Here is a 25,356-nt window from a genome sequence, read left to right on the forward strand (position 1 = left end):
TTTCACTTGAAAACCATATCACTAGCAAGGTCCTGAAATGAGCCCCATCTCCCCATGTGTGTTTCTTTCCAGAAGGTTCCAGAAAAGTGGATATTACCACAAATGAATTTGTAAAAAAAAATTATTCCCTACCTCTCCCTACCTCTGCAAGGAGGCTTACCGGAATAAAAATGCTGTCAGAAATGCTGACAAGACTTTCGACACAGTGTAAGTAGCATAATGCTGCCTTGGTTTTCTCCAGCCAGCTGGGCGCAACTATTGGGAAAGAGTCCTGAATATGACACAAGGTAAACAACAACCAGATGGTTAAAGACGTCTTTTCCCTGTGCAAAACAGGTTGGCATGAACCACAAGCTGAATATAACCTTTTCAAGACTGATCGGAAGGTCATTTAACAATAGATGTTTACAAAAGATGGCCAAGACGGCACCTCCAATGATGTACATTCTGTGTGCACTTGTGGCAAGAAGGCTGACTTAGAAATACATCAACTCTCTCTCTCTGAATGCTCAGTGTTTGCCTGAAAGAAAGACAGGAGATTTCATGCCCGTTTTCTCTTGAAGCTGCTGGGGAGGCAGGGAGAGCAAACATAGCAAGAGATCAGGGATGAACTCTTCCCTTGTTCCAGTGTCTGGGCCTCTGCTTCTACCATCCTTATTATTTTGATGTGTGACTTTTGGTGTAATTTATTTAACCTGATTTTTAGATCGGTTCTATCTTTCCTTTTGTCTTTCCTCCAACTTCCTTTTTAGATTGCTGAATTTGTTGATTTCTTCAACCACCCTCCCTCTTTCTACAAATATTTGGTTGATGCCACTGGAAAGGCATTGTCAGTTTTTGTGTCCCAGGAGCCTGGAGTCACCGGATGAAGGTTCAGGTTCCACTTTCCAAACCACTAATCACACAACCACAGGCAAATGCAATCCTAGCGGATATACCAGAGCAGCATCCAATTGTTGCCCAAGCCAGTGTGTGCGCTAGGCCTGCCAATGTCCTCTACACATGGAGGTGCAGACAGTGTCCCCAGAGCAATTATTTCAGTACCAAAGAGCCTAGTATATACCTGAGTCCCAGTCTGATATAGCACTACAGGAGAGAAATGACACACAGGGAATCTCAAGCAAAAGATCTCTGTTTCCCTAACAAAATACACGGGAAGGGAAATGAAATGGAAGGGAAAAGAAGAAGAAGAAGAGTTGGTTCTTATATGCCGCTTTTCCCTATCCGAAGGAGGCTCAAAGCGGCTTACAGTCGCCTTCCCATTCCTCTCCCCACAACAGACACCCTGTGGGGTGGGTGAGGCTGAGAGAGCCCTGATATCACTGCCCGGTCAGAACAGTTTTATCAGTGCTGTGGCGAGCCCAAGGTCACCCAGCTGGCTGCATGTGGGGGAGTGCAGAATCGAACCCGGCATGCCAGATTAGAAGTCCGCACTCCTAACCACTACACCAAACTACACCAAACCCGTGGTTGCAATATAGTAATGCAGTCCCAGCAATGCTGGCCTCGGTGGTTACCTAATTGGGGTACAAATGGAAATTCTAAGGGGAAATAAAGGTGGAAATGAAAACATGCACTCCCTGTCCTGAGGAATCAGGTCTGCTGGTGAGGGAAGTAAGTCCAGGAAAGCATCTGGTGAGGGAAGTAAGTCCAACCATGCATCTACAATGCTGGAGGCCTTGCAAGGTTCTTTTTATAGGGGTAGAGAGATGAGGCACTCTTGATTGCACCAACTAGCGAGAAGTGAGGTTCAATGTAAGTATGAGATCTGAACACAGGTGGGATAATTCAGCTATCTAAGTGGTGGGCCAGCTTGGGCTGGTCTGACAAAGACAGTACAGTGGCTTGATGATATTCCCTGGGCTGATGATAAAGTTAATACGGAAGTCATAGCAGTAAAGAGGGTTCTCAGATCACTGGCTATTACCTAGTAAACTTGAGTCAATGATACCTGGGTATGAACATACTGAAGCTTCAAGGACTTTAGACAAGAGTAGGGACAGGTATGTACCAGGATAATGTAGTGCATTTCAGTCTGTGATTACTGGTGTGTCTCGTTCATGAACCACAAACCATCATAGAATCATCCAGGTTTATCTAATCCAATTCCCCACAGAATGCAGGAAATTTACAACTACCTGCCCACCCACAGTGACCCCAATTCCATGCCCAGATGATGCCCCCCCCATAAATACTTTTAGGTGCCATGAACTTTTAGGTGCCAAACTGGATCACTGTGATGCAGTTAGAAAGCCCCCTGGTATGCCAGACCTCACAGGGAATCTTCAGATGACTCTCCTCTACCCATGCTCCAAATTAAGTCAGGATAGGATTTAAGGTGTCTGAGTTATGCCCCACCCCCACCCCCCGAAGGTGGCTACAGGAAAGCGCTTTCTGGGGAAATGACAAGTGCAGGGTCAAGAGGTTCAGGAGTGTGTAAAATGGACCCCGTACAATCTAGAGATATCAAACTCATGGGGGATCTCTCCCTGATGCTCTTCTACATGCAGATTGGACTTCGGGGTTTTGGATTAAGGACCCCTCAAGAAGATGCCTCGAGGAAAGTGCTTTTAAGGGAAATGTCAGACATAGGTTCAAAAGTGTTTCAAATGGATCCCCTACAAGCTACACACACCAAACACATGGGGAACAGATATCTGATGATGATGATGTCATCCGTTCAGTCATGTACGACCCTCGGCAATTCTGTAGGAAAGTCTTTGCCATGTGCCCCTGTCTCTGACTGCTTCTTTCAGTTGGTTCATGTTCATCCCTGTATCAGCTTTGATCTCATTTATTAGGTTACAGATATCTATAATCTAATAAATACCATAAAGTAAGTAAAGTTAGCATGCACTTACTTAAAAAAAAAACCTTTAAAACCTTTTTATATATCATATACAGACCTCTCCCGGGTACAAGTAGACAGACCTATGTGTCGTTCAGTGTGCAAGATCAGAAGCCAGAGGTGATACACTTTTGTTGCAGGTGTTTGATAGCCACTGAGTGAAAGCAGATGATCCAATCCTCCATGGGGAGCCAACTCACAGAACACCTAAAAAGAGAATTATGCTCTTTGTAATGGGGGGGGGTCTTCTGCCTTCGCCATGCCCTCCACTGGCCGACCGTGGTTTTGATTTTGTGTTTGTTGCTTGCGCAGCATGTGGGGAGGGCAAGGTGCAACAGGGAGTCTTTACGGCGTGGAGAGGATTTATAGGGTGATAAATTATCATGCTATTGCAGGTGGGAGGTGTCTCACCATTTTGGCCACTGTGCAGAAATGCCCAAGGTTTTCCACTTCCACCGTTTGTTCCAGAAAGGAAGAAGAAGAAGGCAGGAGAAAGATCCACATTGGAGTTCAGGTATGGAACAGCTAGGACTTAAGAGCTCTTCCATGAGCTATAGAAAGCTCTGCATTTTCTTGATTTATTTCCAAGTTTCCTTACCCTGGAAGTCTAGTAAAATATGCTTTTTATTCTATAACACTGCCATGTCTGGTCTCGTCATTTATATATTAACTCTGCTAGGACTTTTTCACACACAAAAAGCCCAACAAAATTAGACAGCAGAGACTTTTAACTGAATCCTCCTCCCAAACTGGTAATGCAAAAAAAGAGCTGTTCAGGGACTGGGTTCTAATTAAGGTGCATGACTGAGAGAAGAGGGAGTTGAACTCTCCCCCTTGATTCAGTTTCACCAATTGAAGCTGATCCCTTTGCCTCAAAGCTGATATTAACTTTTCCTTTGGAGGTCTAATAATAGTGCAGTTGCCAAGATCCACTGCTAGCAACTGGGGATTGCTAATTAACTTCAGTTTAACTGGTGCTCTTCCTGCTCCCTTAGCTATGGTACAGGCACAGCTGCCTTTGACATTAGTCTTGTTCACAGGCCTGTATCATTAATTAAAAGCCAGGTGCTATGAAGGAGAAGGATCACAGCACACACCCACAGACCACCTTCCTTCCACTCACCTTTCACTTCTCTACTCTGTCTTGCCACTGCATCATGTATATGTGACATCTGTACCCATTAGCAGATTTAGAAGAAGAAGAAGAAGAAGAAGAAGAAGAAGAAGAAAAAGAAAAAGAAAAAGAAAAAGAAAAAGAAAAAGAAAAAGAAAAAGAAAAAGAAAAAGAAAAAGAAGAAGAAGAAGAAGAAGAAGAAGAAGAAGAAGAAGAAGAAGAAGAAGAAGAAGAAGAAGAAGAAGAAGAAGAAGAAGAAGGCTGAGAGAGCCCTGATATCACTGCTCGGTCAGAACAGCTTTATCAGTGCTGTGGTAAACCCAAGGTCACCCAGGTGCTTGCATGTGGAAAAGGAGCGGGGAATCGAACCCAGCATGCCAGATTAGAAGTCTGCACTCCTAACCACTACACCAAACTGGTGTAATGTTTGTGGTGAGCCACGTGCACCACGGAGGAGGGGGAACACATATGTACCTTGATCACACAGACTCCAGTAAAGTGCCTTCACGTGTTACTGGGAAAACATGTAGGTCCTGCATGAATACACCAGTTTGTATGCACTCATCAAAGCACATTCACTTTACAAATGAAAAAGGGGACCAATGCCTGGATAAATGTGCATTTCCAAACACCCATTCAGCTGTATGTATGTTGGACGTAAGATGAGAATTATTCAAGAAGAAGATTTATATCTTCTTTTATATACCCAGCTTTCACTGCTTGAAGGAGTGCCAAAGCGGCATACAATCATCTTCCCTTTCCTCTACCCACAACAGACAACCCGTGAGGTTGTCTAAGACGTTCCTGACAGTCAGAGTGGTTTCTCAGTGGAACAGGCTTCCTCGGGAGCTGGTGGGTTCTCCATCTTTGGAAATTTTTAAACAGAGGCTGGATAGCCATTTGATGGAGAGGCTGCTTCTGTGAAGGCTCAAGGGGATGCCAGGTGACAGTGGATGAGCGAGAGGGATGTGAATGTCCTGCATAGTGCAGGGGGTTGGACTAGATGACCCAGGAGGTACCTTCCAAATCTATGATTGTATGATTCTAAGTGGGTGTCCCCGAGAGAGCTCTGACATGACTGCTCTGTGAGAACAGTATGATCTGGGCTGTGACAAACCCAAGGTCACACAGCTGGCTGCATGTGGAGATATGAGCCAAATGTCTGATTCAGCATAAGGCAGCCTCTGTGTTCAAGGTGTTCAGTATTATATCATGGCTGACAAATGAAGATGCAATATTATTTCCTGTGTTTGAAGTGGCAAACTATGTTATGAAACCTCTGCCCTTGATCTGTGGTGACATTCCTCCCCCCCCCCCCCCTCTCCCCAACAGAGGAGTCATAAATCTGTTCTGCCAGTTTCAGGCAATGCATGACATTACCCTTAAGCTCAATTCACTTCAAGTCCATCTCTAGCGTCTTGAGTCACAGAATGTGGATTTCTGTGGGAACACCCAGGAAGAAGAAGAAGAGTTGGTTATTATATGTCGCTTTTCTCTACCCGAAAGAGTCTCAAAGAGGCTTACATTCGCCTTCCCTTTCCTCTCCCCACAACAGACACCCTGTGAGGTAAGAGAGGCAGAGAGAGCCCTGATATCACTGCTCGGTCAGAACAGCTTTCTCAGTGCTGTGGTGAGCCCAAGGTCACCCAGCTGGCTGCATGTGGAGGAGGAGCGGGGAATCAAACCCAGCTCATCAGATTAGAAGTCTGCACTCCTAACCACTACACCAAGCTGGCTTTACACCGACTGAGAGCATTAGCCTAATGAGGGTCAGTATTGTGTATGGTGAGCGACAGTCACGAGTAAGCTGGAAAGAAAAGCAGCCCTGAGAAAGGAAACCCCCAGCTTACCTGGGCCCCACCCCTACAGAAGAAGGAGGGAGGAGCCAGATACCACTAAAGCGCCAGTGGACCCAAGCCTGGTCCTCAGCACCTTCCACAGGACAGGGCAGGCTTCGTCTAGCTGGGAGCCACTTTCCGCAGGCTGCCTAAGGCCCTTCCAATTTGGGTTGGATTGGGCCCAGTGAGAGGGAACTCTGGCTCATTGGGAAACTCCCCAGGGGATATAATGGCCAGTCCACCCCTGCTGCCCGTGGTTGTCCAGAGTGATAGACTGAGGGCTTTTGTATCACATATTACATATTTATTTTTTACTTCAGATGTTGGGGGACTGAACCTATGACCTTCTGTCTGTTAAGCAGGTGCTCTAATTTCCACGCCATAGTTCCTGTCTAGTGTAAAGTGTCTGCGTTTTATTTATTTTTTTAATCTTCTTACAACAGCTCTGCGAGGTAGGACAGTTTTATTTTTCCATCCGGAATACTTATATTGCGGCATCCAGTCATAACGAATGCCCCACTCAGGAATGACCTTTGATGGCAAGCAACTCAAGGTTCAGGGACAATTGTTTCCCTTAGGATTTGAATGGAGGACACCACTGCTCATGGCTTGATCTCTTAGCCACTAGGCTGCATCAGCTTCCATATTGAAAATGACGCCTTCTTTAGGCAGCCAAACTCAGCACAGGAGAAAGAACCACCAGATTGTCCAGTCCCCGTCCCCCCCAGACTCCAAGACATCAGATCATCAACTTTTTTTTTTTTAAATTTGCTCTAGAACAAAGTCTTCGCATGCATTCATCCAGCACTTTGGCGTTAAGTGAACCTCCTGAGTGTACCCACCGGGGGATTAGTGTTCATTAGGATTCACAACTCTCCCTGCGAATAAGATGGCCCGGCTAACGTGTTCTACAAGCAAAATTAGGAAGGGACGATTGTATATGATTTCCGGGGGGAGAGACGTTGGGACCATTTCGATGATAGTGGCGGCAGCGGCTTCTGTGCCGTTCTCGTGGATATTCAAATGAGCTTTGTGGACAGCCTGCAAGGAAAGGAAAAGCAAGAATTCATGCCCAGAAAAGTCTTGTCGGGGGGACACTTATTTAATTATTCGTTTCTCATACTTATAGGCCGCTGCTCCCGACCTGTAAGCTTGTGATGGCTAACAACATATAAGTCATATGAAAACAGTAAAACAATCCTCCAACCCCACCACCCACATTCAGGAGTGCTGAAGGATTTGCGGGGGCCGTAGCACCAGAGCGATTTAAAACATTTGCAGGGCCCTAGCAGAGTACAATTGTGGTGGGATCAGCCAGAATGGAGACAGAGCCCCCTCACACACACACAGAGTGGAAAGGGGTGTCACTCCAAGTGTCCTGAAAGAGGAGGAAGGAGAGAGGCTACAGCCCTTAAACTCTGCCAACATAATCAAGGTATGATGGCCCACCAGATTTTTTTAAAGGATCCAATGCTATGCATACTCATAGGAGAGACCAATATGGCACCCTTTCTTGAAACACACCAGGGCCCATTATGCACATGCTTGATAATGCACTTATAGTGTGCTTTCGCAGCTGGATTTTCCTGTGCAGAATAGGAAAATCTTCATCTAAAGTGTATTGAAAGTGCATTATCCAGCATGTGCATAATGGACCCAGGTGTAGAAAGTGGGACTCTTACTCAGAGGAGCCTCTGACTGGTCAGTAAAGATCAGATTGTCAGGAACCAGGCAGAAGACACCTCTGGAAAGTCACTCAAATAATCACTTCCTGGAGACCACAACTGTAGTGAAATCCAAAAGGAATATTTTAATGATCCTGGCAGCCTAAAGGGATCCCTTCTCATCTCCCAGCCAGGACCCTGAGTTCCTTTGCCAACAGGATCCTTACCCAGGGAAGTGTACAATTCAAGGTACCTCTGGGGGTACACACCACCATTGGTCTAACTTGAGCCACCTGGCTGTGTGAGCCACATGCCTACCCACTGGGGCAGGCCCGCTCACACCCATCCGCCTCTTAGGAGGCCCCAAAACTGGACCCCCAGGGGAGCTGATTTCTCCAGGGGAATTGATTTCTTTACTTTGGAGATGAGCTATAATTCCAGGGGATCTCCAGGTCCCACCTGGAGGTTGGCATCCCTACATATGGTTTTCACTTGAGGTGAAAACCATATGGAGGGATGCCAACCATGTACTTCTCTCCTCAGAATTAAGGTGGGTGATGATCAGAGTAGAAGGTATGTGAAACCCTGCTGGTGTAAAAGACTCCTAGGAGACAAGGATGCCAGCCTCCAGGTGAGACCTGGGGATCCCTGGAACTAAAGATCATCTACACACTACAGAGATTATTTCCCCTGGAGAAAATGGATGCTTTGAAGGGTCGATTCACTGAGGTCCAAGTCCTTTCCAGTTTCTACCTCCAAATCTCCAGGAGTTTTCCAACATGGAGCTGGTAACCCCACCCCCACTAGGGACCTGGCAACCCTAGAGATGTACTTCTGTGTTACATACTGGGTTAATTTGGGTTGCAACTGCAAAGGAAGAGGGGAAGCTTTTTTTTCTATATGACCGTTTATGCACTAGGAACTTCACTGTCCCAGTTCCTGTACAGGAGCACAAATCAGGGGCGGACAACATGCACCAGGCCAAGGGCTCCCCCATGTGGGTGCAGGAAGAGGTGGGACAACCTGCCACAACTAAAACTCCAGCCTGCAGCCTGGCGTGAAACCTCCAGTGCATAAACGGTCTATGACCTTACCCAAATAACAGCCCCATACACCTCCTGTTTTACCTGCTTCTGGCAAATATACAAGAATTGATAATGGAAGGAGAAGGTTTAATCCACACAATGAGTTGTTAGACACATACCTCTGAAATCTTCAAACTGGGCTCAGTGAATCCAGTTAGATCTGCTTGGTCCGTGAATACCTGAGTGACACCCATTCTTTTAAATATTTCTTTGACATTGTAGCTTGTTCTCAGCGAAACTCTTGGAATTAACAGTTCTATTCTCCTATGGAAAGAAGAAACAGAGATAGCTGGTGACATCTTTCAAAGAGGACACATGATACTCCCTGAACTGAAATTTGTATTTTGGCTTAATAAAGAACTATGATGACTAAAATGAATTTTTTTTGTAAGAAATTTTAAAATGCTATAGCACAGTTCCAACGTTTTCCATTGAGAGTGCTGTTTTTAAAAGTTATGGCAGCCATGGGCCATTTTCAAATATCCTTTGTTTTCCATTTTAGTAGTGGATATTTTCCTGCCATTTCAGGAAGATCCATTTTAGTAACCGGATGCTGGCGGAATTTATTTATCTGTTCAGACAAACCCACTTGTTGTGACACAGTTTACTAATGTAACAGGATTAACTTTTGCTTGAATAAATCTTTGTTGGTTTTAAAGGTGCTACTGGACTCTGATTTTATTGTGCCACTTGCATCAGGCTAGCGGAAGGGTGGTTGAGCTGCTTCTGAGGAAAACTGCTTTCTCCCATTTTCTAGCCCTTTGTTACGCTCCTGAATCATTGTGGTGTGTTGTTGAGAAGAAGAAGAAGAAGAAGAAGAGTTGGTTCTTATATGCCGCTTTTCTCTACCCAAAGGAGTCTCAAAGCGGCTTATAATCGCCTTCCCTTTCCTCTTCCCACAACAGACATCCTGTGAGGGAGGTGAGGCTGAGAGAGCCCTGATATCACTGCTCGGTCAGAACAATTTTATCAGTGTTATGGGGATCCCAAGGTCACCCAGCTGGATGCATTTGGGGGAGTGCAGAATCAAACCCGGCATGACAGATTAGAAGTCCGCACTCCTAAGCACTACACCAAACTGTCCATAGCACGGAGGCAAGGCATCTTAATGTGGCTGCTATTGGTTTAATGCTGGAATGCCCAACTTAGAACGTTTTTAAAAACCTCCAAGGGAGATTGTGTGGTGGAAAATGGTGGTGATGGGGAATAGCACTATTTGAAATGACCATAGCTCTTCAGAATGGAACGAAATTCCCTGTATCGCTTTACTCAAAATTGGGCCAACAGTGAATAACATATGGTTTAGAATGATAAGGTGAAAAATCTTCATATTATTTCAGTTGAAAATCCTGGCTTACTCTAAATAGTGTGTTGTCTTTTCCCCACCATATCTCCTTCTTTGTTATTGTGATTAGTTGGGTCTGTGTTATGTTTTTATGTGTGGGGATTTTAATGGGGGTTTTGCTGGGATTTTATGTTGTAGCCCACCACGAGCCATTTGGGAGTGGCAGGTAATAAATTGAAACAACAACAACAACAACAACAACAACAGCAATAATAACAATCTGTGTCCCCACCAGGGACACATTCCAGCACCAGAGCCACACCAGTGGTAGAATGGTTCTGCCGTGTGTGTGTGTGTGTGTGTGGGGGGGGGTTAATGTAGAAAATCTTGCAACATTAAAAAAATGCCCCTGTCCATCTCACAGTGCGGCAAAGCACTGCAAAGACGACTGGAGTCAGGCCTTCCATGCTTGGCTTTCCCCTGTCCACACTGGCCTTATTGGCCTCCACATCGTCTAAGGGAACACGGATTCTCCTGTGTCCCTTAGCCTGGGGCAGCTGTAGTCGCAATACGTGGCAGGCCCAGGAGGGGGCCTGGTCAGCAGCTGCATCACATGTAAGTGAGGATTAGCCCCACTTCCATATGACTGCCCTCTCGGCCTTTTCCACTCGTGCGGAATCGGCCTCAGTCTGACACCTGAGGAGGGAACAAAATGACCTAGCATCTGAAACTAACGACACTGTAGACCAATATCAGGGACAGAACTGGAACTTGGGCTGATAAAATAACAACATTTCGGTGAAGAAATGTAAAGCTGAGAGATGTTCACTGGCCTAAGACGCCTGACAAAGAGTCCTCCCAATCTAGATCTCACCCTGTCTTATGCTGCTCTTGACTTACTGTTCTCTTGCAGATCCCTCCCATTTTAACAGAGCTTCTTGCTCCAGTGCCTGTTCCACCTGGTCCATTTTTCCTTTTTCAGGCAGAATGAAGAGTGCTGAAGCATTGCCTTGATAAGGGACCCGGACCACGTCGCAGCCCAGCTCTTCATCATGGTAGTTGGAATAAATGCCGTTTCTGAACATCATATCCACTTGCACGGTCGTTTCATTATCAACAAAGAAGTCCCTCTTACGAGTACTCTCAGGATCAAAAGGATGTTCCCAATAAGCTTTGGAAGAAAAAGGTGAAGGAACATATTACAATGTGCTAGAATATTTGCTCTTGTTGACTACGACCAATTGGAATTGTGAAACTTTTCCTAGTTTGATTTCAGTTCTCACTGAAGAAAGAAAATGTTAGTTTTTAACAGTTAAATATAAATGAAATGATTTCAAGGTAGCAATAGCTGCATCCATTTATTATAATTATTGTTGTTATTATTATTAATATTTTGCTGTATCCTGATTTTCTTACAGAAACACTGTTTGGGGAAGCATCCATTTGATTTTCTCTTACTGTTTCTGTTCCCAGGTTTTGATGCAATATTTCTCTGGTTTAGCATGATCTTTTTGGAAATATTGCAGAGTGTTTGGACACCATATGGATAGGAAGATATGTGTTTTTCTGGACTGTCCCACATTGGCATTGCTTTCCTCACCTCAATCCTTATGGTGGCCATTCCCTTCACACAAACAAAACAGTGTGTTTGGGGGTAGTTTTTAAATTTTATAATAGCTATATTGCTGTAAAATTATGGTGCCTTAACAATATATTGCAACTATATACTACTTTAGAAGAGCCTCTTGTGGTGCAGAGTGGTAAGGCAGCAGACATGCAGCCTGAAGCTCTGCCCATGAGGCTGGGAGTTCAATCCCAGCAGCCGGCTCAAGGTTGACTCAGCCTTCCATCCTTCTGAGGTCGGTCAAATGAGTACCCAGCTTGCTGGGGGGTAAACGGTAATGACTGGGGAAGGCACTGGCAAACGACCCCGTATTGAGTCTGCCATGAAAACGCTGGAGGGCGTCACCCCAAGGGTCAGACATGACTCGGTGCTTGCACAGGGGCTATCTTTACCTTTTTATACTACTTTACAGATTTCTTTTTTTTTTTCTAAGAAAGTCTTTGTCCCCCTTGATTGCAAATACATGAAGGAACAGTTATAAAGAGCACTTCTCTTTATAACCGCGCAAACAAAAGTATTTATTTTGTTTTAATTCATTTATACACCTTTCTCCCAAAAGGAGCCCCAAAATGACTTATGTCGTTCTCTCCTCCATTTCATCCTCACAACAACCCTATAAGGTAGATTTAGAATAACAGAATCATAGAGCTGGAAGGCACATTGGGGTCATCGAGCCCAACCCGCTGCAGAATGCATAAAATTTACAACCACTTGCCCACCCATAGTGACCCCCATTCAATCCCCCCCTCAAAAAAACCCCACAGAAACCCTGGCCAATGTGGCCTGGAGGAAATTTGCCTCCCGACCCCAAAGTGGTAATTGGCGTTTCCCTGGACATGCAAGAAAGGGCCACAAGAGCAAAGCACTGAGGATGTGTAACTTGGCAGAAGATCACCAACAGGGAAATTAGCTGGGGTCTTCCAGAAGTTATTTTGATGCTCTAAACACTTCACTACACTGGCTACAGACTTATTTTTAATACAACTATAACTACTAGAGATAATACCATTTTTTAAAGAGGGTATAAAAGCAGCTTTCCTTTGGTGACAGGTATGTGGCTGCAACAGCGGGCCAGGGGCAAAGAAGAGGCCGGGAAAATTAGGGTATGGATGCTCTGTTGCCTCTGTCCTCATCGTGCCTACATCATAGGGCCAGCCCAGAGCTGTAATAGTTCCCTTTCAGTCCCAGAAAATGGTAAATGAGGTTCCACCTCATGGGGGTTTCAGGGCAAGAGAAGAGCAAAGGTGATTTGCCAGTGCCTTCCTCTGGCCCTGCTGATGGACCTCCTGACAGCACTTGTGTTTTGGCCATTCTGTGACAAAAAGTGTTGGATAGGATGAGCCAACATGGCTTCTTTCATGTTGTTATGTTCTCTGCAAAGCAACTCTGGTCTTCTATGGTGGCCCTCCATCCAAATGCTACCTATGTCCCACCCTGCTTAGCTTGTACGCTTGAGCTAGTTTGGGCCCAAGAAAAGGTATTAGGCAGATTGTGTTCTAGAATCATAGAATCATAGAATCATAGAGTTGGAAGGGGCCATTCAGGCCATCTAGTCCAGCCCCCTGTTCAATGCAGGATCAGCCCAAAGATCCTAAAGCAAGTAATAATGCTGTAATAAAATTATTTATTCTGTAATAAAATAAAACTGCTGTGTAATTTGGAAAAACAAAGAACCTCACCTTTCATGTAGATGTAATTTACAAGAACCATCGCAGTTTCTGGTGTCAGACCCTTGACAACATCCACTAATTTCCCATGGGTTTTCTTCTCTATGTAGCTGTTGATTTGCTTTACAGCTTCTTCAACATTCTCGAAATTAGAATGCACGACATCTGCATGGAGCAAATCATGAGCCTTCTCTATGGTCTTCTGTTGCACTGGGAATTTGTCAGTTGAGAAAAGGGCATTCCCAATGCTTAGCTCAATTTGATCCTCGGGGTTGTTCAGCACTTGTAGGAGGTGGTGGAAACCATCATGGAGCTCCTTCTCGTTGATCACAGACTGGTTAAAGCCCATTCCTGACAAAATCTGATCTCGCGTGGCTCCTTTAGCTCCTAGGGTCACAAGTAGGAAGGCGGTGGAAAGCCCCACTGGAGAAAAGAAAATGTTTTTGCCAGCAGACTCAGGAACTATCTGGCGGTAGAATTTAAAGGCAAACTCAGCACCGATTGGGGCTATTTTGAGACAGGGCAAATGGCCACTCTCCTGGTGACTTGCAGTCGGGGCTTCGTCTTGATGTTCATGCCCATCGTGGCCACCCTGATGTCCAGGGACATGATGACAGCTGGCAAGCAGGCAGAGACCAGCAAGGAGCAAACATATGTAGAAGTTAGACATGGTGCCCTTTTGGAGAGATCTGTTAAAAAAGAAAAAAAAAAGAACAACATTCACGCTGAAGACTTCAAGAACATAATAAAAGATGTTTATCATTGCTGTGATTAAGATACACAATCTTAAACCTTGCCTTCACACAATAAAAAATACACTGATTGAGTCTGCTGTCGCTACCCTGTGTAACCGTCAGACATCAGTTATGAGGTCTCCTCAAAGCATGCATGGGGATCCCAGTTTGGATGGGGAACACAGCTCTTGTTGAGCTTCCATCTTCCCCTCTTCCCATTTTCCCATCCTGTTCTAGTAGGGTGCTATTGAGTTCAGTGTAGAAGCCTGTGTGGATGCCTGCAATTAGTATGTAGCAGCAAATGATTTGGGTACTGAATCTTAGTGCCAGCTGATAGCTTCAACGGTCCCAGTTTTTTGACGCTACTTCAGTCAACTGTATTCAGGGGGCATCTTCCTAATAAGGAGGGCCCAAAATGAAACTGATTGGTCTGAAAGGTGCCACTGGATTTTAATCTAGATCATCTATTGCAGTGGTCTGAAACATTTTTATGGCTGCTATCCGGTGGTGTTGGGGAGGGCGATTGGGCGGCCACACATGCCGCCCGTGCTGCCCATGCCGCGCATGCCACACATGTGCAACAGGTCTGAACTACACATTTGCGCCATGCGTGGCCGCAAACACGCATATGCAGCACTGCTTCCCTCTCCCCCCTCCCCCCCCACAAAAAGAAGATTGCCGGGCTGCAAACTAATCAGCCGCTTTTGCGTCCGATTTGCTTGCGGCCTTACTGCGGGGGGGGGGGGAGTGAGAGAGGGAGCCACAGCCCGGTGCCGGGGCCTTCATGGTCCGGCACCGGGCCGTAGCCCGGTGGTTGGGGACCACCGAACTATTGCACATCAACATGGCTGCCTTCCTGGGCGTAGGGAGTTTAGTTCAAATGTGTCCATCTGCTGCATGAAACAAAGATTGCTATGTATAGAAGAAGAAGAAGAAGAAGAAGAAGAGTTGGCTCTTATATGCCGCTTTTCTCTACCCAAAGGAGTCTCAAAGCTGCTTACAGTTGCCTTTCCCTTTCCTCTCCCCACAACAGACACCCTGTGAGGCTGGTGAAGCTGAGAGAGCCCCGATATTACTACTCCATCAGAACAGCTTTATCAGTGCTGTGGTGAGCCTAAGGTCACCCAGCTGGCTGCATGTGGGGGAGTGCAGAATCGAACCCGGCATGCCAGATTAGAAGTCTGCACTCCTAACCACTACACCAAGCTGGCTCTCATAAAAATTAACAGGCCCATGGTGTATGTGTGCTTTTTATTATTAATTTTACTTGGCACCAGAATATCATTATGTCAATATACAGTTGTAAACGCAGGCATTCCCAGCTTCCTTTCTTTTTAAAAATTAAATCTTTATTGGTGGTTGAGGATTTTCTGAGCTGTGTGATCGTGGTCTGTTCATTTTAGTCCCTGACACTGTGCCAGTCACTGTGGCTGACATCTTCAGAGGTAGAACACAGCAAGATGGCCCAAGTGTGAGATGTGTGAACAATTGCTGGGCATTTTATATACTACTCAAGTGTGTGTGTGTGTGTGTGTAATGCCTCACATTCCTGACTTATCTGGGATTCTCCCAGAGGATGAACTGCAACTAGGAAGCACTGTTCCTGTGCCTGGATGGAGACACAGAAGTAAGTTGAGCACGGAGAGGTTCCCATCTTGCTGTGTTCTACCTCTGAAAATTCCAGCCATAGTGATTGGTGAAACACTGGGGACTAAACCTACCAGACCCCGGCCACACAGCCTGGAAAACTGGCAATAAGCAGTTGAAAACCGGCAACAAGCAGCGGTGGTGAGCTCCCCCTCACTGGCAGTCTTCAAGCAAACGTTGGATACACACTTTTCTTGGATGCTTTAGGATGCTTAGGGCTGATCCTGCATTGAGCAGGGGGTTGGACTAGATGGCCTGCATGGCCCCTTCCAACTCTATGATTCTGTGATTCTGTGACTCCAGCTATGAAAGCCTTTGACAATTTATTAAGTCTCCATTCCCTTCCTTTCTAGAGATATAAGGAAATGGGCATGTTTTTGCAAGCACAGAGGCTAGAGGCTTGCTTTTTAAAAATGAAAGCTGAGAATGCAAAGAACTTGCTGTCAATATAACAATATTTTAGTACCTTTAAAAATAAAAAGGCAAAAGCCCTGGTGGCCCAAGGGAAGGGCACATGAAAATGTGGAAACTGGCTCTGCAGAAGCCCTGCTGCTGCTGCTGCTCTTTATCTGCAGCTGCCGCAGCAGCAGGAAAACCACAAGATCCCATTCTCTGTATCTTTAGTGAAGCAACAACCAAAAATCCCACTAATTACTAGCACTGCCAACCTCCCAGTGGGACCTGGAGTTCTCCTGGAATTATAACTGATCTCCAGGCTGTAGAGATCTGTTCCCCTGGAGAAGACTTTGATTCAAGACCAGTATCACCTTAGAGCCAAGATTTTCAGGATATAAAGTTTGGCTGCTGAGCTGGGTTCATTCCAGGGCCATTTTCTGCTTCCCAGTGGGCTCCTGATAGCAGAGCGTTAGATTCTGCCTGGGAAGTTTTTGAGCCTGGAGTTTGGTCTACAAATGTACCCACCAGAGACAGAAGAAGACAAGATTGTTTTAAATCACAAATGTAATTTCACACAAAAAATGGTATAAATGGGAATGTGTGGAATGCCTTTCACCTTCTCTTTAGCTTCCTTGCTCCAAAGTTGGGACCCAAAGTCCAGTTCTGGCTCCTCCTGGTGCCCTTCACAGGGGAGGCAGGCAGGGCAATGAAGAGAAGTACCAAGGCCAGAGTGGGATCAGGGTTCTTGGCAGGTGTTCAGTGCTGCTGATTCCCATTGGTGGAAATACATCTGTCCTTGTCCTCCCCTCAGCCTTGATGCTACTTCCATTTTGTTCCTCTTGCTTCCTGCATCCACCTTCATTTGCTACCTTCCCCTCCCCCAGCACTAGCCTCCTTCCTTTTGGCTCTTCTGTGCCCTCTTCTATAGATTTTTTTTCTCTCTAGCCTTTCTTCTTTCACCCCATGGGCCAAAACCCTGTGGCCCCTTTACCCAATGGCACTTTGTCACATTTCTTGGCTTCACTCCCACCTAGGGGAAGTCTATCCTCACATCTGCAAACCAAAGCCATCTGCTACATATGGATATAGTACATGGGCTTCAAAAGAAAAGAAAAAAGCAAGGTTGTCATAGAATCATAGAATCATAGAATCATAGAGTTGGAAGGGGCCATACAGGCCATCTCGTCCAACCCCCTGCTCAACGCAGGATCAGCCCTATGCATCCTAAAGCATCCAAGAAAAGTGTGGATCCAACCTTTGCTTGAAGACTGCCAGTGAGGGGGAGCTTACCACCTCCTTAGGCATTGTCAATTCTGGGTTGACACCTCCTTGTCAACTCTGGGTTGGAAAATTCCTGGAGATTTGGGGGGCAGGGTCTGAGGTGACCAGGGTCAGGAGAGGGGAGAGATCTCAGCAAGAAAGAGATTCCACAGAGAATCATTGAATCATAGAGTTGGAGGGGATTTCCAGGGTCATCTGGTCTCATCCCCTGCACAATTCAGGGCACTCACAATTACCTGCCCACCCACAGTGACCCCAATTTCATGCCCAGATGATGCTTCCCTCCAAAAAAAGCCCCATCAAATCCACCAAAGCCCCACCATGAGGTGGAACCTCCAAAAAAAAGCCCCACCAAAGTTGTCAGGTGTATGACAAAGAGAGCTTTGACTCCTAGCGCTTCAGGGATCACTAGACTCAGGCTCTGACAATGGACATTGGCTCGCCTTTTGGCTCACCCCACAAAATGGCAGCAAAGAAAGAGGAGACAATTGAGAAGAAGACAGTGGTGACCACTGAAGGGTCTGAACCACCAGCAACCCTCCAAGATAATGGCCCACTGGGAAGTTTCCCTGTAAGTTAAAAGGCCAATCTGTCCCTGTTCTCTATAGCTTTTTGGTCTTGAGGCCACAGTTGGGCTAATATGGAAGCACTCCATATTTCTCCTGTCGTTACCTATGGCTTGGAGAAGAGAGTGGGCACAGTGAAATGGAGTCTCAATTGAACAATTAAAAAATGTTAACATGTTCCCCCAGTGAAACCCATCAGCTCTTTAGCAAATCGTTCTGACCAGTAAACATCTGTGAGACCAAAGTCAATGATCTTTCAGTACTTACGTTATATTCAGAGGTGTCCACCTGAAGATCAGGGACGAGAAAGATCTCTGTGTGGGTCTGTCATTTATATGGTGGGACACTGTTGAGAAATGTACCCTTTCCGTTAACCATTAGACAGAGGCAATAAAGACTGGCCCTAGAAGAACAAATATTGATCAAGAGTTATTTTTCATGGACACCAGGGGTACTAAGTTCACTGCTGCTTGTCCCCTAGAGCAAACCACTATAGCAAATATTACACATTAGTATAAGTTCCATTTCTGGCCCCAAACCAGGACAAGTGCCAAGTCAGGTTTCTTAGAATCATAGAATCATAGGGCCATTTCGCACGGCTTCAAAGTAGCACAATGGTTGTTATTTGGAAACGCTACTAATTTGCCATAACCCACGACGTCGTAGACAATCTGCAACAATCCTGAAACCAATCAGCAAAAAGCGCTTCGTTGTGGCGCTTTCAGGGGAATCCAGAAAAGTGGATTCACCCTCCGGATAGCGATACACTCCTGCAACCAATCTGCAACAGTAGCGCTAAAGACCTGTGCGTTACCATTGTTGCTGGTTCTTCAAAGTCCCTCCCCCTGGCTCTCTCCTCCAAACTTCCGGCGAAGCGATCGCCATTTTTTTTTCTCCGAGCGAGCGGGGATAAACGCACCGGCGAGCCTCTTTCTGTTTAGAGGCTTCCCTGGCTTCAGTCCTTCACCTTTAGTCACTAAGCACAAACCACTGAAAAGCCCGTTTGCTGAAATAAAGTCCCTTTATTTTTTACAAATAAATTCAGCCGAAGATCGTGACCGTGAGAGGGGGGGGGGATTTTTTTTTTATCACTCGAGGCAGCGTGCAAACGATCATACAATCAAACGACAGCTCACATTAGGCAGCTGGATGGGTCTCTCCGTAGCAACGAATCTACCTAGATTCGTTGCTATGGGTCGTTATTTTTTTTTAAAAACCTTTCTTAAAGGGAAAGGGGCTGTTTGGGAGCATGCTAACGGCTGCCCATTGGCTGCTTGACGGCCAGGGGCGGGACGAGCTTGGCAATAGCGCTTCCTTTCTAGCGATTTCTGCCGAGATCGGAAGCCTGTGGGAAACGCTAAAAAACGCAACTGATTCCACTACAAAGGCAGGTATGCATAACGACGAATTCCACTATTTTAAATGGCGATTTTTCATTCCGCAAACAATTTGCAACAAAGATCCCTGTGCGAAAAGGCCCATAGAGGTGGAAGGGTCCATACCCCCTGCTTTACGCAGGATCAGCCCTAAGCATCCTAAAGCATCCAAGAAAAGTGTGTATCCAACCTTTGCTTGAAGACTGCCAGTGAGGGGGAGTTCACCACCTCCTTAGGCAGCCTATTCCACTGCTGAACTACTCTGACTGTGAAATTTTTTTCCCTGATAACTAGCCTACAGTGTTACCTAGAAGCGTATCCCCCATCCAGTAGGCATGCTTTTCATTTTTCTGACCCGGATGCAGAACTTTACAGTTATCTTTATTAAATGGCATCTTGTTCTCATTTGCCCATTTTTCCATTGTGTTTCTTGGGACTTGGTGTCCAAAAGTAGCTGTCTGATCATATGGTTGCAATCCAGAAAACCATTTTTCTGCAGTTTCTCCACTGAAGTTGCTTTGCTCGCTCCTTTGTAGCCACCATGGCTGTAAACGAAGAACCAGAGTTGGCTTGAAAATAGGGTGGGGCACACTTCAAGCAGGGACTGGGCATCTCCCAGAATTAGAACTCATCTGCAGATTACAGAGATCAGTCCCTGTGGAGAACATGACTGGTTTGCAGGGTGGACTCTATAGCACCTTACCCCCATTAAGTTCCCTTCCCAGGTTCCATCCTCAAATATCGGGGATCTCCCAGCCTAGTGTTGACAATGAAATCATTCTTATCAAGTCAAAACAAGCACAAAAAACAAATTCTGCCAGAGGATTTGTTTCTATATTCCCTATTGTACCGTTTGATGAGAAGAATACTCCAATTAAATAAAGTTCCTGTTTTCAGGAACAAAAGAATCCCTCCTGACTCACTGCTTCCCCCCCCCCCCACCTCCATTTTTGGTTGCCACAACCGTTTTTGGTAAAATCCAGTGCCGTTCCGCATTCGTCCAAAATAGCACAATGGTTACTAATTGAAATCGCTACAGTTTTGCCATTATGCACAACGTCGTTGACAATCTGCAACACTCCTGAAACCGATCCGCAAAAAGCGCTTCGTTGTAGCGCTTTCAGGGAAATCCCAAAAAGTGGATTCACCCTCTGGAAAGCGCTACACTCCTGCAACCAAACTGCAACACTAGCGGGAAAGTTCTGTGCGTTACCATTGTTGCGGTTTCTGAAAAGTCCCTCCCCCTGGCTCTCTCCTCTGATCTTCCGGCGAAGCGATCGCCATTTTTTTTTCTCCGAGCGAGCGGAGATCAACGCACTGGCAAGCTTTCGTTTACCCAGTGAGGCTTCCCCGGCTGCAGTCCCTCTGTTTAAAGTCACCAAGCAGAAGCATCGCAGAGGCCCGTTTGCTGGTTTATTTTCACTTTATTTTTCACACTGTTTTCGGACGAAAATCACGCCCGTGAGGGGGGGGAATTTTTTTTTTTTTCACTCGGGGGGGACCATGGCAATGATGAAACGGCAGCTCAAACATCACCTGCTAGCTGGATGGGTCTCTCCGTTGCAACGAATCAACGCATATTCGTTGCTATGGGTGGGTGTTTTTTTTTTTTTAAACCTTCCTTAAAGGGAAAGGGGCTGTTTGGGAGCATGATAACGGCCGCCCATTGGCTGCTTGATGGCCAGGGGCGGGACACAGCTCAGCAATAGTGCTTCCTTTCTAGCAATTTTTGCCGAGACCGGAACCCTGTGGGAAATGATAGAAACGCAACTGGATTCCACTACAAAGGCAGGTATGCATAACGACGAATTCCACTATTTAAAATGGCGATTTTTCGTTCATCAAAAAATTTGCTACATGAATCCCGGTGCGGAATGGCCTCCAGTCTCCCTCACACGATTGACAGAAGCCAACCTCTCTGGAGTATTGCTCAGTAACATGCCAGGGAGCCAGGCAGGGGGATAAGGGCTTGTGCAGAACTTGATTCCTGCAAGGGACAAACTCAGGGTATTGCAAAGAACATGATCAAACTAAGGAAAATAAAGCAAGAGAAAGAACTTACAATGCCCTGCTTCAGCAACATCATTCCTCTTTAGCATCATTCCTCTCTGTCATCCTTTCAGCTTTCTGCAGGGCCTGCAAAAAGGAACTCTTCCACCAGATCCAGGGTTGAGGCCAGCGTGGCAAGGAAGATCTGACAGGCTCCCCCCAGTGTTAAGAGTTACACTTATTGGAGATCTACATTCCTCCTCACGCTCCTATATCAGTCCTTGGTGGGGTTAGAGGGGTTTCTCCATTACGTTTTTTATTGTTGGGGTCTGATATGTATATTGTTACATCCAGTATGGTTTTAATGGGTTTTTTAATGGGGTTTTAATTTTGGGGAAAAAATCTGTAACCTGCCACGAGTCAGAAATGAGAGTGATGGGCAATAAGTCCAATAACAACAACAACAACAACTAACGCCCGAAGCATGGGCAATAAAAAGGAAGAGCTGGAACTTCTCATGCTCATGGAAAGGTATGATCTAGTAGGCATCACAGAAATTTGGTGGAATGATTCTCATGACTGGAATGTAATGGTGGATGGATATGAACTGTTCAGAAAAAACAGAATAGATCGAAGAGGTGGAGGAGTGGCACTGTATGTGAAGAAAGGGCTTACCTGTCAGGAAATTCTAGTGAAGGAGAGCATATCTACAGTGGAAAGCATCTGGGTGAAAATAAGCGAGGGGAAAACAAACAGTGTGGTGGTTGGTGTCTGCTACCGACCGCCTGACCAACGAGAGGATGTGGATGCTGCACTTTGTGAGCAGCTTGAGAAAATATCCAAACGGCAGGACCTTGTCATCATGGGTGACTTCAATTTCCCAGATGTGTGCTGGGAAACAAACTCTGCGAAGCGTCCTCAGTCATGCAAGTTTCTGACCTGCCTTGCTGACAATTTCATTTATCAAATGGTAGATGAACCCACAAGAGGTTCAGCAATACTGGACTTAATACTGACCAACAGGCAAGTGTTGGTGGATGAGGTGAAGGAGGTGGGGACCCTAGGGGGAAGTGACCATGTCCTCATAGAATTCCTTTTGAGATGGGGAGCCAAGGTAGCTTGTAGCCAGACGCGGATGTTGGATTTTCATAGGGCAAACTTTAATAAACTCAGAGACATGATGAGTGTCATAGCATGGACGAGAATGCTGGAAGGGAAGGGAGCATGTGAAGGGTGGGTGCTACTCAAACAAGAGCTATTGCATGCTCAATCAATGACTATTCCAGAATGTCAGGATTGTTAACAAACCCTGCCATGAATTAGCCTGAGTTTTTCCATGACAGTAAAGGCTGACCTTTGTAGTTCTGTGCTTGGGGCCCCAGGTCCATATATTATGCATGCTTGCCTCAAAACCGAAACTAGGTTGTTGTAGCTATTATCTTTAGAAGCTGTGAAAGTTATCTTCTTTGAAGCCTTGGTTAGGTCTGCATATTGTAACCATAACATCTTATCTGGGCCCGGAGACAGCCAAGGACATGTGAAAAGTAACACTGTATTTTATTGCACCTGTCTCCTCTTTCTTCCTCCCTCCCTTGGAAACATTCAAGTTTTGGGCAGGAGAAGTGTATTGATAAGAAGAAGCAAATCTGTCCTCAGGCAGATTTGACTTCTCTAGTCTAGGTGTATGAAGTATTTCTCAATAAACGCTTTCTATTATAAGAAGCTTGTTGTGAGTCCTTGCAACGTCTGACATTAAGTCAAATCTCACAACACCTTTCGCCTGCCAATATGCAGGACGAAGGCAATATCTATACTGAGCAGGAAGAGGGCCTGGATTGGGACTACTCTCAGGGCGAAGTGGCTGCATCGGGCTCGTTTAGCTCGGGAATGGCCAGAGCCCTGGGGGAAGCGACTCCGGGGCACTCCGAGTTCCTGGAAAGGCACATCACTGAACACAGGCGGCTGTCGAAGTACGACCACCTGACTGGTGATGAATTGTGGCCGGAGCAACTGCCTGCAGGGGCCTCAAGTCGCGGACCGGCGGCGACCCTCGAGGTGCAGGAGTTGCAGTATCGGATCTGCAAGGTGACCGACTGGCTACAAGCGGTGTCGGGGGAGCTGGCTCCGGAGTCGCAGCGGGAGGCAAGACGCCTACTGCGAGAGCTGCAAGCGGATTCCCGCGAACCAAGTGGCCGGGGGGACCTCCCAACCCTGAGAGAGCGCGAGATGGCAGCGATGGACGCCGCGGCCGAGGCCGAAGCCGCGGCCCTGGCGGCCGCAAGGGCAGCAGCGCATTCGTCAGGGGAAGAGGACGAAGGCGGTAGGAGAGAGGAACCCCTGGTGCCGGTTGGGGCAGGGGCCGATGGAGCCGGAGCCGCAGGAACACAGGTGGTGGTCGCGGCGGCAGCAGCAGCAGCCGACGGAGCGGCTGGGGCCGGGGGTGCTGGAGCGGCGGCAGGAGCCGGGCGGGGAGCGCAACCACGGCCCCAAGGAGCTCGGCCTCCCATGGATTGGGGCCCAGACCGCTTGCCTCCCCATCTGAGAGGAGTCGAGATGCGGAGCACCTACAAGTTTAAAGCTCGTTTCTCTGGAGATTCGTCGGCTTTTCCTGCTTTTCTGGTCCACCTCCAAGCTTACATGATGGACATGGGCTTTACTTTCCATGACGCCGCCGAGCGCATTCGTTTCGTGGGGGAGTGCCTGGAAGGCGAGGCGGCAAAGTGGTTCATGGATCTCTATCGTTACAATCCAAGAGCCATTCGAAACTACAACCACTTCCTGAGAACCATGCGCCTGATGTACGTGGAGCCCTTTGAGAAAGAGACGGCGGAGAAACAACTCAAGGCCCTTAAGCAGGGAGCGATGACCGTGGCAGAGTACGCCCGAGAATTCAAGAAATTGTCGGCGGCTGTTCCAGATTGGACGGAGACTCAAAGAGTGCATGCTTTCGTGGGGGGCCTCTCTGGAACCCTGTCCAGCAAATGCCTCCTCCTTGACGACCCGCTGACCGTGCTGGGTTGGGTACAGCTAGCTGGAGAAATGGAAAGCCGTCTTGAACGGGCAGCCGAATTTAGTGGAGTCAAGGAAAAGGTGGGGGGGAAGATCTCCACACCGAAGGAGCCCAAACCGAAGACCAAGCTGGACCCCAGTGAGCGCACCCGCCGCATGGAGAAAGGATTATGCTTGGGATGTGGCCAGGCCGGCCACTTCCTTGCCCAGTGCCCAGCAAAAGCGGGGGTGGGGAGCCCAGCGAGCACCAGACCGACGGGAGGAGTGCCGGCCAAGGTGGTAACCACGAAGAAACCTGCCAAGAAGTCTGCCAAGTCCCTGCTAGCCCCGGCTGGGGTGGCGACCCTGATGGAGGAAGGTGGCGGCGGCAGCCAGGAGGAGGAACTACAATCTGAAGAGCAGTCGGGAAACGACGACGACCTGCTGTAAAGGCGCCCCGCCAGCAGGTCCCTGGCAGGGGCAAACGCGCGGTGAGTGACTCTCCCCTGATTCTCTTGCCTGCCACTCTTAAAGAACCCAACTCGGGGAAACAATTGGGAGTACATTGCATAGTGGACTCGGGCTGTACCAAAACCCTAGTGAGCCCAGCACTGGCCAAGACTTTGGGGGTAAGGAAGGTGCCTCTGAGGGAGCCCATGCCCATTACTCAGTTAGATGGGAAATGTGTCCCGGGGGGGGGGGGGAGGCAACAGTGAAGACGCTCCCTATGGACTTGGACATTGATAAACATTGGGAGCAGATCCAACCCCTGGTGGCTCCTCATTCCGCGTTCCCGTGTGTGCTGGGGTTGGACTGGTTACGCGAGCACAACCCCACGGTGAAATGGAAGGAGGGAACAGTAAAGTTTTCGTCCCCTAGTTGCAAGCAGCACCTACGGCCCCTACCCATCCCGGGTTGCCAGACGGTGGCCGCGGTGGCGGAGGCGGGGGCACTTCCCCTCCCACAGGAGTATCGTGATTTCAAGGACGTATTTGCTGAGGTTGAGTGCAATCAGTTGCCCCCCCATCGTAAGACAGACTGTGCAATTGAACTGAAAAAAGGGGAGCCGCTCCCAAAGGCTTAATTGTACTCCATGAGCCCGAGGGAAATGAAGGAGCTCAGGGGGTTCCTGGACAAAAACCTAGCCAGGGGCTTTATTAGACCGGCTACCTCTCCCCTGGCCGCCCCAGTACTCTTTGTGAAGAAGAAGGATGGGTCTCTTCGCCTCTGTACGGACTATCGGGGGCTAAACGC

The 25,356-nt window shown here is 47.1% G+C and overlaps 2 protein-coding genes across 2 annotated transcripts in view; both read right to left on the reverse strand.

Annotated features, from left to right (window-relative positions):
* The window catches only part of LOC143830708 (serine protease inhibitor A3N-like), a 173,415-nt gene that overhangs the window by 29,936 nt on the left and 118,123 nt on the right, over window positions 1–25,356 (reverse strand). The gene's annotated exons all lie outside the window — the stretch shown is intronic.
* Window positions 6,192–18,156, reverse strand: LOC143830702 (alpha-1-antitrypsin-like). Its single transcript, XM_077323571.1, has 5 exons — window positions 18,017–18,156; window positions 13,138–13,814; window positions 10,735–11,005; window positions 8,669–8,813; window positions 6,192–6,841 (listed from the first exon to the last, which is right to left on the reverse strand). The coding sequence occupies exons 2-5, from the start codon at window positions 13,793–13,795 to the stop codon at window positions 6,650–6,652; spliced, it is 1,266 nt and encodes a 421-aa protein (XP_077179686.1). The 5' UTR covers window positions 13,796–13,814; window positions 18,017–18,156; the 3' UTR covers window positions 6,192–6,649.

Source organism: Paroedura picta, chromosome 2 (genome assembly GCF_049243985.1).
Source record: "Paroedura picta isolate Pp20150507F chromosome 2, Ppicta_v3.0, whole genome shotgun sequence".
Taxonomy (NCBI): domain Eukaryota; kingdom Metazoa; phylum Chordata; class Lepidosauria; order Squamata; family Gekkonidae; genus Paroedura; species Paroedura picta.